A 14,590-nucleotide genomic window follows, 5' to 3' on the forward strand; every position below is an offset into this window, starting at 1 on the left:
TGATTGCACAGCAGGAACAATATGTTTCCACAATTAATTATGTGATAATAGCACTCATTATCTAACTATACAAGCAATGTGAAGTATAATGAAAATGTTTTTCTGTCTCTGACTCAGTGCTGACCAATTCCCTCCACTTTGCTTCTACCCGCACTGCTCTCTAAAACACGAACCTTATTTATCAATGTTGACCACAGTAGGGAGTGGGTACATTATAGATAACTTCTTTTTTAAAATCGAAGTACAATTATCAAAGTACCTTTATGTCACCATATACTATCCTGAGAATCATTTTCTCTTACATTAGAAAAGAAATACAATACAATGATACAAAGACTAACAAGCACCCAATGTACAAAAGAAGACAAACTACGCAAATACAAAAATAAGTTTGTAGATAAATACAAACGTAGATAGATAGATAGATAATACTAAGAACAGGAGTTGAGAACATTCTTCAGAGGTTGTATTGAGAGCATCCTGAGCAGCTGCATCACAGCCTGGTTCAGAAATTGCACCATCTCGGATTGCAAGACCCTGCAGAGGATAGTGAGGTCAGTTGAGAAAATCATCGGGGTCTCTCTTCCCGCCATTACAGATATTTACACCACACGCTGCATCCGTAAAGCAAACAGCATCATGAAGGACCCCACACACCCCTCATACAAACTCTTCTCCCTCCTGCCATCTGGAAAAAGGCACTGGAAGCATTTAGGCTCTCACGACCAGACTATGTAACAGTTTCTTTCCCCAAGCTATCAGACTCCTCAATACCCAGAGCCTGGACTGACACCAACCTACTGCCCTCTACTGTGCCTATTGTCTTGTTTATTATTTATTGTAATGCCTGCACTGTTTTGTGCACTTTATGCAGTCCTGGGTAGGTCTGTAGTCTTGTGTAGTTTTGTGTTGGTTTACGTAGTTCAGTGTAGTTTTTGTATTGTTCATGTTGCACCATGGTCCTGAAAAACGTTGTCTCATTTTTACTGTGTACTGTACCAGCAGTTATAGTCGAAATGACAATAAAAAGTGACTTGATTTGACTTGAAGAGTCCTTGAAAGTGTGCTCATAGCTTCAGTGCTGAGGTAAGCTCATGAGTTAATGGTTGAAGGGTAATATTTATTCCTGAACCTAGTGGTTCAGGACTTAAGGCTCCAGTACCTCCTTGATGGCAGTGGCAAGAAGAGAGAATGGCTTGGATGCTGGGGGTCCTTGATGATGGATGCTGCTTTCTTGTGGTAGGGCTCCTTGTAGATGCGCTCAATGGTGGGGAGGGCTTCTCCTGTGATGGACTGGGCTCTATCCCCCACTTCCAAAAAGAAAATAAATACAGTGACCACTTTATTGGATACCTCCTGCAACTAACAAAGTGTCTACTGGGTGTATGTTCGTGATCTTCTGCTGCTGTAGCCCATCCACTTCAAGGTTCAATGTGTTGTGCACTAGAGATGCTGTTCTGCACACCACTGGTTATTTGAGTTACTGTTGCCTTCCTGTCATCTTGAACCAGTCTGGCCATTCTGTTCCGACCTCTCATTAACAAGGTGTTTCTGCCCACAGAACTGCTGCTCCGGGATTTTGTTTTTGTTTCTCGCACCATTCTTCGTAAACTCTAGAGTCGTGTACATGAAAATCCCAGGAGATCAGCAGTTTCTGGGACATTCAAACCACCCTATCTTGCAACAACAATCATTTCATGGCCAAAGTCTTGTAGATCACATTTATTCCCATTCTAATGATTAGTCTGAACAACATCTGAACCTCTTGACCATGCCTGCATACTCTTATGTATTGAGTTGCTGCCGTAAGATTGGCTGATTAGATATTTGCATTAACAAGCTGGTGCAGTGCTGTACCTAATAAAGTTCTCACTGAGTGTATGCTTACAATGGGAAATAGCCTCTCGCACTGATTGGCATAATGGTAGGGCAAAAGTTATAATGATAATAAGCCGAGCCATGTCGGTCTTCATTATTATCATCTCACAGTCAGGACATCTGCCTACATTATTAGTTGGAGTGTGATAGATGCACTTGGAATGGGGCAGGGGATGCTAAATGGAGGAGTTCAGAAAAAAATAAATTTAACTTGTGGGGAAGTGCTCAGAGAGAAATGAAAGGGGGCAAGATGGGGGATAACTGCATCAACTAGAAAGGACCCACTATTTTTTACCATGTTAAGAACCTTAATAAGGCAGAGTGTTTATATCTGGCTACAAGTAGTTAACAGCTGCAACTTAATTTTGTTACACTGATAAATATACAAACAACATTTTCGTAGTACAAAGTCTTCAAAGCCTCTGCTTAACCTAAGAAAACTGTAGTATTTCTGAAAAGACAATGCCCTTTAATATAATTCACTTCATCATTTCAAAATCAAGTCACTATTCATTCAAAATTGTATTTTTTATTACACAGTGCTTGGCAAGATTGATCTGCATTCATTTCTGTTATATTATAAATTAATCTATTTTGTTAAATAAGTATTAGCTGTCATTAAGTCCAGATGGATACATACCACCTTTCATGACATCCAGCAGCACTACACATTCCACAGAGGATCAAAGCCTCTAAAAACTGAGTGACAATATTAATGTAGGAAACATGGCAGCCAATTTTGGAACAGCAAGCTCCCATAGAAAGAAAATCAATTTCTTTTTCTAATGTCACTGACCGCAATCTACTTTTTTCTCTTCAGTGAAATAGATTTTGTGATAAATATTAGCCTATTCGCCAATTCCCCTGCAGTTCTTTGGAATACTTACACAAGATCGTAAGACATGACGGTGACGTGGTAGCATAGTGGTTGGTGCATTGCTTTACAGCACCACAGATTACCAGTTGAGGTTCAATTCCTGCCACTGCCTGTAAGGAGTTTGTATCTTCGCCCCGTGACTGTGTGGATTTCCTATGGATGCTCCAGTTTCTTCCCACATCCCAAAGATGTACGGTTAGGGTGAGTGAGCTGTGGGCAGACTATGTTGGCACTGGAAGCATGGCAACACTTGTGGGCTGCTCAGCACAATCCTCACTGATTTAATTTGATTTGATACAAACGACACATTTCACTGTACATTTTCGCTGTACATGTGACAAATAAAGCTAATCTTAGGCTACGTCCACACTAGACTGGATAATTTTGAAAACGCCGGTTTTGAGTAAAAATGACAGGCGTCCACACTAGGCGTTTTTCAAAATATCTCTGTCCACACTAAAACAGATATTTGGGCGAATCTACTCCTACTGTGCATGCGCAGACACATCTACAGAAAACAAGCAAAGAGGAAACGGTATAATATTTACGTTTCCGCGGCGGTGTTGCGCTATTTCCATTGGTCAAAAACTAGAGTACCTACAACAACAGCAAAAGAAAGTTTTCAACAATATCTTCGAGGAATACAAAGAAAACTGGGAAAATCAGACCGGACTTCTTCGTTTAGACAGACAATGAAGTCGAGCTGTTTCTGCGAGTTAAAAACAACTAAAAAGTCAGCAAAGCAGTGGAGATGTTTAATTCCAAACAAGCTATTAACGTAGACAATAAAGTAAACAACACACGTATGAAGCCGTCCTCTACCCAAGATCAACAAGATCAACAATTACAAAATGTTAAATGGACAACTCGACATAGACTACCAATCCCACATCAAACCCAAACCTATTAGAAGCAGAAGAGGGCACACAACTCAATTTGAAATACTAACTACCAAGTCAGATGTGTACAGCAATTCATTTTCTCCCCCCACCGCACATTTAAAGCATGGAATAACCTTAATCCTAACACAGTCACAGAACCAAACCCAATTAAATTTAAGGCAGCTTTTCTTCTTCAAAAATTTCCTTCTTAAGCCCTCCCTCCGCCACCTCAAGTTTAAATTCCATGCGGAATATTTTGGAGGATCAAGAACCAAGAGAGTGCAATCTTCTGCCACTAGACCTGCGCAGTATTTCTGACATTAATATTTTTAAAGATAGACTCAATCAAATCAATTTAGGGGATCTAGTCAAAAAAGCTCACTTTACAATTTAACTCTCACGCTGTTCACACCGACTGCGCGTTATAACAACGGTGGTCAGTCAGTGACAGTGCCGGCTTGGAGACCCCGGGGTACAGGAGATCAAGGGTACGACCACCGCAGACTGGGAGACCGGAGGGTACGGGCGGAAGAACAGAGGATGCAAACAGAGGAACCGAGGGGACCAGCTTGAAAGCCACCTCCAGTTTAAATTCCATGCAGAATATTTTGGAGTATCATGAACCAAGAACAGCCGTACGGCAGTGCTTGCGCAGTCCCAAGCAGAAGCAGAAAAAGCATTGTTGTTGTGGTGTTGTCATGACAACGTTTTAAAGTCTCTCCATTTACCCCGTCCACACTACAACGCGAAACAATCATTTTCAAATTTACACACTCTGGAGAGTGTTTTCGAAAATCTCTGTTTTCGGGGGATAAAAACGCCATTTCAGTGTGGACGGAAGGTCAAAATGAAGAGAAAAAGCTGCGTTTTCAAAATTATCCGGCGTAGTGTGGACATAATTTTAGTAATCTTAATCTGGATTTCTGTAACATCCACAGAGAGATGCAGGCAGGACCTCAGTTTCTAACTAAACCGAAAACAAAATAGATATTGAGGCTGACACTTCATTACCATGCATTAGTCTTACAATGAAGTCTCAGTCTAAGTATCTACGCTCAAGTGTCTAGAGTGGGACTGGAAAGTCACAACATCTGACAAAGGCAAGAGCGCTTCCCACTGAACTGCTGCAGACAACCTCGGTCGAAACACAGCACTGAGTTGTGAGTGGAAAAGGTTAGGCCAAGGTAACGCACAACAATGACGTCAGAGCAACTGGAATTATTAAAGTAAGTGTACATGCACAGACCCATTGAGCCATTTAGAAATTGATAGATTGACTGCAATTTTGAGATGTGTGACTTTTATTTCAATTATGATGCCCTTCCCTACAATTATACAATGACTGAACATCCCACTTCCTGCAAAGGCAAAGGAGAGGTTTGGATAAATTCAGTGGCGGATAAGTTAAAATACTTTTAACCATTTCTCTTAAAACTGGACAAACTACGAAATTGTGAAGCATATTTAAGGTTTTGTTTCAATTCTAAGAATACTTGCATTAGTGTTATATCTGAGAGCTGCCTGCACCACCACCTCATACGGAGCACAGTGGCTCTTGTCATGCATCAGATGATATTAAGTCCCACAAACACGAGCTAAAGTAAAATGCCAATTATGTTTCAGAATGACAGGACCTGAAAACACAACATCTGTGGATACATTTCATACTGTCTCTAAGGCTTTTCAATGAATGAATGAGTGGGATTCTCTAGCCCTGGTAATGTCCTGGTGGAACAAGATTGCTGGGTTCTCAAAGAAGCATACATGAAGCCAGATGCATGTGTGTAGAATGCCATGGCACAGAGGAGGCTGTTTAATCCAATGTGCCAGTGTTAGTCACCTTTCTGAAAGAGTGTTCCTCTTTGTCAAGTTACTTGCTTGTTCCTTTCAATGTTCCTGCGTTATGTACTCATCTGTTCCCCATTTGAAAGTTACTATTGAATCCACTTCCTCTTGATCCAGAGCATTCTAGATCATGACCTGCTGCGTCTTCATCTTCTTTACCATAATACTGGGCCTTTTGGTAACTGACTCACCTGCAGTGATCCACAGGGTGTACGTTAGCCAGAAAATAAACAACAAACTGATTGTACCCAGGGTGAAGGGACTTGGGAGCCATAAAACCTATGTCTAGGTTTAGATGGACACCTCTGTTGCTTGTTCTTAGTGTATTACCTCAGTGAGGGATAGAAGTGTGGTTGGGTTAAGAAGAAGAAGATGATTAGCTTTATTTGTCACATGTACAAACGTTTGTACATCAAAACAGACCGTGAAGTGTGTCAGCTTGTGTCAAATCAACTCAGCAACGATTGTGCTGCCAGTGTCGCCACACTTCTGGCACCAACATAACATGATCACAACTTACTAAACCTAGCCATAAGCCTTTGCAATGTGGGAGAATGTACAAACCTTACAAACAGCGGGGGGAACAGAGCCACAGTCAATGATTGTTGGTGCAGTTATAGCATTATACTAACTGCTACGCTGCTGTGCTGGCCTAACCTCAGAGCAGAGGGACTGGAGAAGGAGTATGCAGCAAAGCTAAAATGAATGGACATCTCCTTCTCAATGGATAATATTATTCTCTACTATGCTTCTGTTTAAATAAAATAGTAACTGTCATCAATATGGAGTACAAATAAAACTAGCTTTCATGAAGTGATTTTTATTACAGCTGATGTATTAACAGCAGATCTCCCCTGATCAATCCACAGTCTATCTCCTCAAAGTGCACTGTGTGAGGAAACACCCAGCGTATGGTGGCGTACTGGTTATTTGCTCTGCCAGTATCCCAAGACATGAATTCAAAATCCCACTGTGACAGCCAGGGAATTTCAATTCAAGTAATCAAAGTGTTAATGTCAGTAAAGAAACCATAAATCAATCAGATTGCAGTAAAAATCTATTTGATTCATAGATGTCGTTTTGAGAAGGGTATTTGTTGTCCTTATAAGACCACAGGCCATTTGGTCCATTGAGTCATGGCTGATTTATTATCCTTCTCACCCCCATTCTCCTCCCTTCTTTCCCTTAACACCCTTACTAGTCAAGAACCTATCAAACTCTGCTTTAAATTTACCAACATCTTGGCCTCCATAGTCATCTGTGGCAATGAATTCCACAGATTCTCCATCTTCTGGCTGAGGAAATTCCTCCTCATCCCTGTTCTAAATTGTTAGCCCTCTATTCCGAGGCTGTGTCCACTAGTCCTAGACTCTCCCACTTTAGGAAACATCCTCTCCACATCCTCTCTATCTGAGCCTTTCAATATTCCATAGGCTTCAATGAGAGGCCCACCATTCTTCTAAACTCCAAAGAGTACAGGCCTAAAGCCATGAAACGCTCCTCATACATTAACCCTTTCATTCTCATGAACCTTCTCTGGACCCTCTCCAATGCCAGCACATTCTTTCTTAGATAAGGGGACAAACTGCTCACAATACTCCAGGTGTGGTCTAATCAGTGCCTTATAAAGCCTCACATTCTACATATTCTTATACATTCTGGCCTTTAGTAACTCCAATCCCACTATGAAGTTCTTAGCAGCTTGGGAATGGACAATAAATGCCAGCATCACCAATGACATGGATATTCTGTGGGGAAAAGCACAGAAAAAAAGTTTCACTACTGAATGAATTTATTGGCAGCTGCCTTTAAATGCCTGGCTCTTGCTTTGGGGAGAAGTCAACTTATCAAGATCAGGAATATCACCAGGAAATGAGTGTTTTCTGCTTTGTTGATCTGAAATGTAGCCGGAAGGAAGATTGCAGTTTACTGAATCTTAAACTGGAAATAGTGTTGTGCTTCCTTAAACACCATTCTCAATGGAAAACAACCATTACTTTGTAGATACAAGGAATATCCGGTAAGATCGGATTCTCAAGAGTGGTCCGAGACAAAATAAACCAATAAGGATCAATGAACAGCTGAAATTGGTTTACTATTATCATGTACTGGGGTAGAGTGGAAAACTTTGCTTAGTATGTCATACATTGAGACCACTTCATCACACCAGACCACTGAGGTAAATTTAAAAGAGCAGAACAATTATAATCAAAGTGATGAATGGATGTGCAGAGTAGTCGGCAATGAGTCACCATGCTCTGACACCGTTTTGCGCCTTATCAAGTGTATCTGGGGTAGCAAAACCAGATTTTTGAGCCACATTACCTCTTCTTGGCATGGAAGTACATGTTTCTGAGTTAAAATTAGAGGCAAGGTACAGAAATTCTGCAAATGCTGGAAATCCAGAGCAACAAAATCAAAATGCTAGAGGAACTCAGCAGGTCAGGCAGCACCTGAAGGGTTGATGTTTTGGACCGAGACCATTTCTCAGTACAGAAGTAAGGCATCAGTGTTACAATGAGAGGTAAAAGAAAGTATCATAACTAATTTCTTTCAAATCATTATTTGAAAACAAAAATGTTGAAGTTATTGAATAGTTGAACAGTGAACATGGTTCAGATGCACCTATACAATCTTTCAGTACAAAATAGAACCAATCATTCCATTTTGTGTGTGCCTCCTCTTTGAAGATCAATACTCTTCTCACTCCTCTTTCCTCAAATCCCTGCATTTTTCTCTCTTCAAGTCGTTATCCAGTCCTCCTCTAGTTACTGAACCCGCTCCCACTGCCCCTCAAGCCATCCATAAACGACACTGGGTGGCTATTTTATTAGCTACCTCCTGTAACTAACAGGGTGGCCACTGAATGTATGTTGGGGGACTTCTGCTACTGTAGTCCGTCCACTTCACAGTTCGATGTGTTGTGTGTTCAGAGGTGCACGTCTGCACACCACTGCTGTAACACGTGGGTATTGAGTTGCTGTCGCCTTCCTATCAGCTTGAACCAGCCTGGCCATTCTCTGCTGACCTCTCTCATTAACAAGATGTTTTCCACCACCGGTCTACCACTCACTGGATTTTTTTTTTGGGGTTTTTCTGTACACTCTGGAGACCATTGTACATGAAAATGCCAGGAGATCAGCAGTTTCTGACGTATTCAAACCATCCTGGCTAGCACCAACAATCATTCCACGGCCAAAGTCACTTAAATCACATTTAGTGCTCATTCTGATGTTTGGTCTGAACAACAACTGAACCTCTTCACTATGTCTGCATGCTGTTATGCATTATGTTGCTGCCACATGATTGACTGAATAAATATTTCCATTAATGAGCAGGTGTGCAGCTATATCTAATAAAGTGGCCACTGTGTGCAAATAGAAAATAATTCTGTTCACTTCCTCTTGCAAAGAGTAATTTGTAAGGCTGGAGATCTGGAATGCAGCAAATCAATGCAAGTTTCTTCTCTTAAATGTTTCATTCTTCTGCTGTGATGAAAACTACTAAAACAATTAGGGTTTAAATCAACAAAGGTGAGGCTGTTAATATTTTATCTGCAGATTGCTGATGACTGTTAGCTTAAGACTCAAGGGCAGTGGTTTGCTTTGCAAACCTGTTTGTTAAGGTTGGTGTCAGGTGTGTGATAGGCGTGCGCTAGACACAAGACTTTTATGAGCAGACAGACAGGCATGGTGTTGCATTCAGAACAGCTTTGCAAGTACACTGTTATCAGACTCTTGAATGGACTTCTTGTATAATAAATGGACTTGAATTCACCATGTACCTCTTTATGATCTTGCACTTCATCGTTTACCTACGCTGCACTCTTTCGGTAGCTGTTACAGTTTTATTCTGCATTGTTATTGTTTTGCTTTATTCTAGCTCAATGCACTGTGCAATGATCTGATGTATGAACAGTATGCAAGATAAGCATTTCACTGTATCCTGGTATACATGACAATAATAAACCATAACCAAGCATTCGAAGGTGCAGCCAAGATATTCTGGTGCTCCTGCACATTGTGCTGCAATAGTGTTGCAGCAAACCATTGCTCCAATATCACCTTGATCAAAACTGCAGTCTGCTCCACAGCCAGACTAGGTGGAAGAGGCAATGCACACTAGTACAATGGCTTTGAGAGCTGGTGGAACTGTCACAGCCTATTGCTGCATTTATAGATAAGGGTGGCTGAGAACCATTTGAGTACAGAGAGTGATGAGGTATTGGACTGAAGATCAACCAATGATCAACAAGGTTTGAAGCCAGTGTGGGACCAGGGAGAGGAGCAGTTGCAAACTGAGGACCTTGGTCAGTGCACATAAACAGGCCAGAAAACGTGACCTGAGAAATGACAGGTCAAGGGATGGGGAAATTTTTCATTGCAGAAGTCAGACTCAAGACTAAAGTTAGTGGGGTCAATGCTACGAGGATAATTAACCTGGAAGTGGAGGAGAATAGAAAGAACGGCAAGTGAGGGAGTTACCTAATGGGTATCCTAGACCAGTGCTGCCATATTATCCCAGGAGTGTTCAACTCTGATGGCTCAAAGCACCACATCATCCAAGTTCCCAAGGAAGTTCCAAAAAAGAGAACTGCACAGAGATCAACACAATCCCATGCACAGAGGTGCCCAGTCTCCAGACTGATGCAAAATGACCAGAAACAGCCAGCATATGTTTCACTCCAAGTAAAAGATCAATTGTATTAATCACAAAATACTGAAGGAAATAATGTTATTTTCTTGGATTTCTGGTCAGCAATGCTACCATTCAAACTTTCACCTTGCTTGAAATCTTACTACTGTACATCTCACTACCCATCACAATGATTTTTAGTTTGAATTACAAACAATTAAAGAATGATAATATTGGCTTGTAGTTGCTAAACCTTCTAAGCATCAAGAACCTTTACACCTTTGAATCTGAGACACACACACTGTTTAGGAGTGGTATGGTTCTTGTTATTAAATAGTTGGTTGCCATCTTCTTCTTAGGTAGTCCTTCCAGCTCTAGGATAACGTACCTCCATTCTATTTTTTGTGGGTTCTGAGGTGGTTAATAAGGTTGGTGGGGAAATCACAACTCTTCCACACTTGGGTCATGTCAAGGTGGGAAGGTGGTTATATTGTGAAGTGCCATACTCCTCCCACTGCTACCTAAAGCATTTAAGTGCTCCAATGCATGCAGGTCATTATTGAGCTGAGGCGCATTACCAGTAACCTAAACACACTGCTGTGGGATTGTTACAGTGCAAGAGGAGTTGTCCTTCAGATGAAAAATTGAACTGAGTTCAACTTGCCTCTGGGATGTAAAAGTTCTGCAGTTTTATCTATTGAATTGCAAAGGATTTCCCTTAGCCTCTTCAGGGACACAAGAGATTATGCAGATGCTGGAAATCTTGAGCGATGCATGAAAAATGCTGGAAGGACTCACCTGGTCAGACAGCATCTATGGAAGGAAATGAATAGTGAACATTTTGACCTCGACTCTTCATCAAACATCATGTCCACTGTTCATTTCCCTCCATAGATACGGCAGACCTGCTGAGTTTCTCCAGCATTTTGTGTGTTGTTTTTCTCTTTGCCTCCAGGCCATCTTTCAAGCAATACGTCCAAAAGATTATCTGGACATTTGTCTCTATGCAGCATTCCCTAGATTATAACACAAGCTATACTTTAATAAGTCTTCATTAAGTACATAAAAACAAAAGGAACGAAAGCAGATGTAGACTGTCAAGCCCATCACTCTTGCTCTGCCATTCATCAGAATCCAGTCTTTGCCCACTGCCACCGTCCCATGGCCTTTCCATACCCCTGGACTCCCTGTCATTTAAATATCCGTCAATTTCCACCTTGAATATGTTCAATAACTCCAGCCCCAAAGCTCAAGGCGATATAAAATTCCAAAGAGTCTCCACTTTATGGAGAAAGCGGCTCCTCCTAAATTTGTGAGCTCTTATTCTGAAACTACCTGTCCCTGGTTCTCAATATCACATCATTTTGTGGCTAGATTTCATTTATATAATTATTTACATTTTCATCTTCCTTCTAATGAAACTTCACATTTTCCCAATTTGTATTCCATCTTGGCCACTTGCATAACCTTTCTGTAACCCTTTGCAGCCTCTTTGGATCCTTCTCACTAGCCAAACATTTACGAACCCATCTATTTTATATAGTGAACACATTCAATTACAGTACAGTGGGTTAATCATTTTCATCCATTGGAGTTTATGAAAGGTATTATACAAATCCGTTATAGTTGCCGTCTGTGTGAAGGGAAGTTCCACTTGGTACAAGACGACTTATTATAAACCTCTACTTGAACATTTTTTGTAATCCTATTTTAAATAAATATATTCACTGTATTAATTGTTTTCTGGCGGTGGGAGAGGATGGTTGTCGTCTGTAGCAACATTAACAAACAGACACAGAAATATTCTCCCATTGCTGAGGAATAGTTGTCTGCCCAAAAGAAAAAAAATATTGACATCAATATACAATAGTGAAAAAAAAACCAGGCTGTGTAATGTTCAACCACTAAAACCCAGTGACGAACGATTTCAAATACATTCCCCAATAATTCCTGTTTTCATATAAACTATATAAATTACACCAATATTCGAATTATAGCCCGAATGTCGATGTACATTCACGTTCCACATCTCTTCGCAAACTCTAGCTAAACAGCGAATCTTTAATACGACGAGGAGCAGTGCTATCATATCATTCTAACACTGAAATACACGCTTATTTCTGAATTCACGTTCGGTACTTCTGTCTAATTGCAAACCCGTATACACACCAATCACTAAAATACGTTCCGGCACTGTGAATTTTCAAGTAAGTCGAACTAGGCAACGCTGAGAATTTAGCGAAAACAGAACGCATCTCCCTCAACATCCATAAAAAGTCATAAACATCTGGGAACAGAACTTTAATGGGCACTGTTCAGAGAGTATAGTCTACCCCGTAAATGAACCTCGTTATCGGTGATCACTACACATTCTGCTTTTCATTCAGATTTCCATCATTGTCTGCGTCTGCCTCCGAATGTGATCCCCTTTCCCGTGTTGACAGCTAAGCTTCAGCTGATAGAGCTCATCACCGGTTACCAACTGGCCTTTAACAAAAATCAAAACTAGATCATTATATTTCCCTGCCTGATAAACTTCAAAGCGATCTGTACCGCCAATATCGTGAAGAGATCGGAGAATCCACTCACTGAGCTACAGATAGACTAAGCTATCTGCATTGCTTTCATTTTAGACCCTTTGTCTTTTTTTTGTAGTTTAAATCTATTCTTTCCCTTTCACGTGAATTTCGTCTTAGTTAGTGCCAGCTGCTAAATGAGGAGCCGAAATCCCTTTCCCCGACCATCCGGGTGGACTGTAGCTGATATTCGAGGGATTCTCTCATCCTTGCCATCCTTGAAAGGGAGGCGGGGGTTGGGGGTGGGAGGTGAGGTTGGCAGACAGGGAGTCCGCCGGCCAAGAGACGGACCGAATCAGCGGGGTAACTGAATGCGGTGTCTCCATCACCAGGAATTCACAACTTGATTATTTTAGACAAGGGTGCTCAACCTCCTGCTTGCGAAAGACCCATCTCAGCGAAGTTTAATTTTGCAATTTCGCCTTACACATAAAACAAACTCCTCTCAAAAAAAAATCCTTGTCGAAATTAGTTGCAGTGTTAAACGAAATTAAATCTTGCCATTGTATATCAAAGTTTCCATCCTGCGAATAACATGTCAGATTCCCAAGGAGAAAATACACGGTGCGGCGCAATCACTCTCGTCTAACTTTTCACTTTGTTTATATCACTATACATAAAACAAAACCCTTACCTTCGGTAAGAAATAAGGCGAGTAACGTGCAGGACCCTATCAGTGAACACATCCTCCATTCACTTGGAGTTTGCCTCTCGTTATTTTCTCTCCAGTTACCAGTTCCTCTGTGTCCAGGCTGAGATTTTTTTTGTTGATCTGAAAGGTTGCTTGAGGGTTGTTTTCCCCTCCCGCCTCTCTCTCTTTTTCTCTCACACTGCCCCCATCCTGATCCTGGTTGGAGATGGTTATTTTCCGCTGTTGATCACGGAGAAAAGTTAATTAGAAATCTGAATCAGCTGCCTGGGAAATTCTCCAACAGGACTGCTGGGGACGCTGTGGGTTAGAAGAAGACAAGGAAGGCGTTTGCTGGATTTCTGTGAGGATGGGGGAGAGAGTGATGGGGAGATCAAGCGGTCAAACTCAAGTACGCGTGTAGCAGGTGGAAAACGGGGTGCACGGACACCGAACTAAGAGTTTAGCCACGGAGTAAAAGACCGGACAGGCTTCAATGTAAACTGTCAGAGAATAAAGCAAGTTGCATCGCTCCGAAAAACAATAGGCTCGGGGGTCGGAGAGATCAGAGCAGAAAAATGGGAGAAGATAGACGTGGAGGTGGTGGTTCTTGGGAAATAAGTAAGTATTAATTCTGGGGGGTGTGACCAGTGGTTAGAGAGAAGAGAAATGCCACCAAGAGTAAATCATTAGCGAGGACTGGGTGGGTAGCGGGTGTGAATAGCCGGGATGGGGCGGGGGGGAGAGGAGAAGGCAATTGAGGGGTTCAGGTGATCTGGACACTTACTGGATTTGTAAAGGATGATAACAGCTCCCTTGGAAACTGCACTCTGCTCTTAGCTGTCGCTTGCTCCGGGCGCCGGTGGCAATTAATTCAGAGTCGCAGGGTAGCGAAAATCCAGGACTAAGGATATCGGGGAATAATTTGGAAAGGAATTCACCATCCAAGTAAAACGGACATCGTAAAACGAAATGACAGATGACAAAGGCGAGTGCTGGTGATATGTTAAAATGGCAGAAAATGACTTTGGTGTAATTACACCTAACAACTGATAGATTCAGAAAGGATGGGGATGGGGAGCGAAACAAGCAGCCGAAGAAACTAAATTAACGGGGAGTTAGAGATGGGCTTGAGTAGAGAGGGAACGAGCAGGAGCGACCACACCCAAAGTAAATAAACCGGATAAATGGTAGAAAACTGCAAAGTCATAGAGATTGGTAATTGTGAATCATCTGAAGAGGCTGATCTCAACAGAGGGAGTCTGTCTAA

The 14,590-nt window shown here is 41.5% G+C and overlaps 1 protein-coding gene across 1 annotated transcript in view; it reads right to left on the reverse strand.

Annotated features, from left to right (window-relative positions):
* The window catches only part of ret (ret proto-oncogene receptor tyrosine kinase), a 132,299-nt gene extending 118,846 nt beyond the window's left edge, over positions 1 to 13,453 (reverse strand). The window contains exon 1 of the mRNA XM_063070535.1: positions 13,327 to 13,453. Coding sequence (XP_062926605.1) covers positions 13,327 to 13,378 — 52 coding nt within the window. The 5' untranslated portion in view covers positions 13,379 to 13,453. The remainder of the gene's footprint in view (positions 1 to 13,326) is intronic.
* Positions 13,454 to 14,590: the final 1,137 nt, after the last annotated feature.

Source organism: Mobula hypostoma, chromosome 18 (assembly GCF_963921235.1).
Source record: "Mobula hypostoma chromosome 18, sMobHyp1.1, whole genome shotgun sequence".
NCBI lineage: Eukaryota > Metazoa > Chordata > Chondrichthyes > Myliobatiformes > Myliobatidae > Mobula > Mobula hypostoma.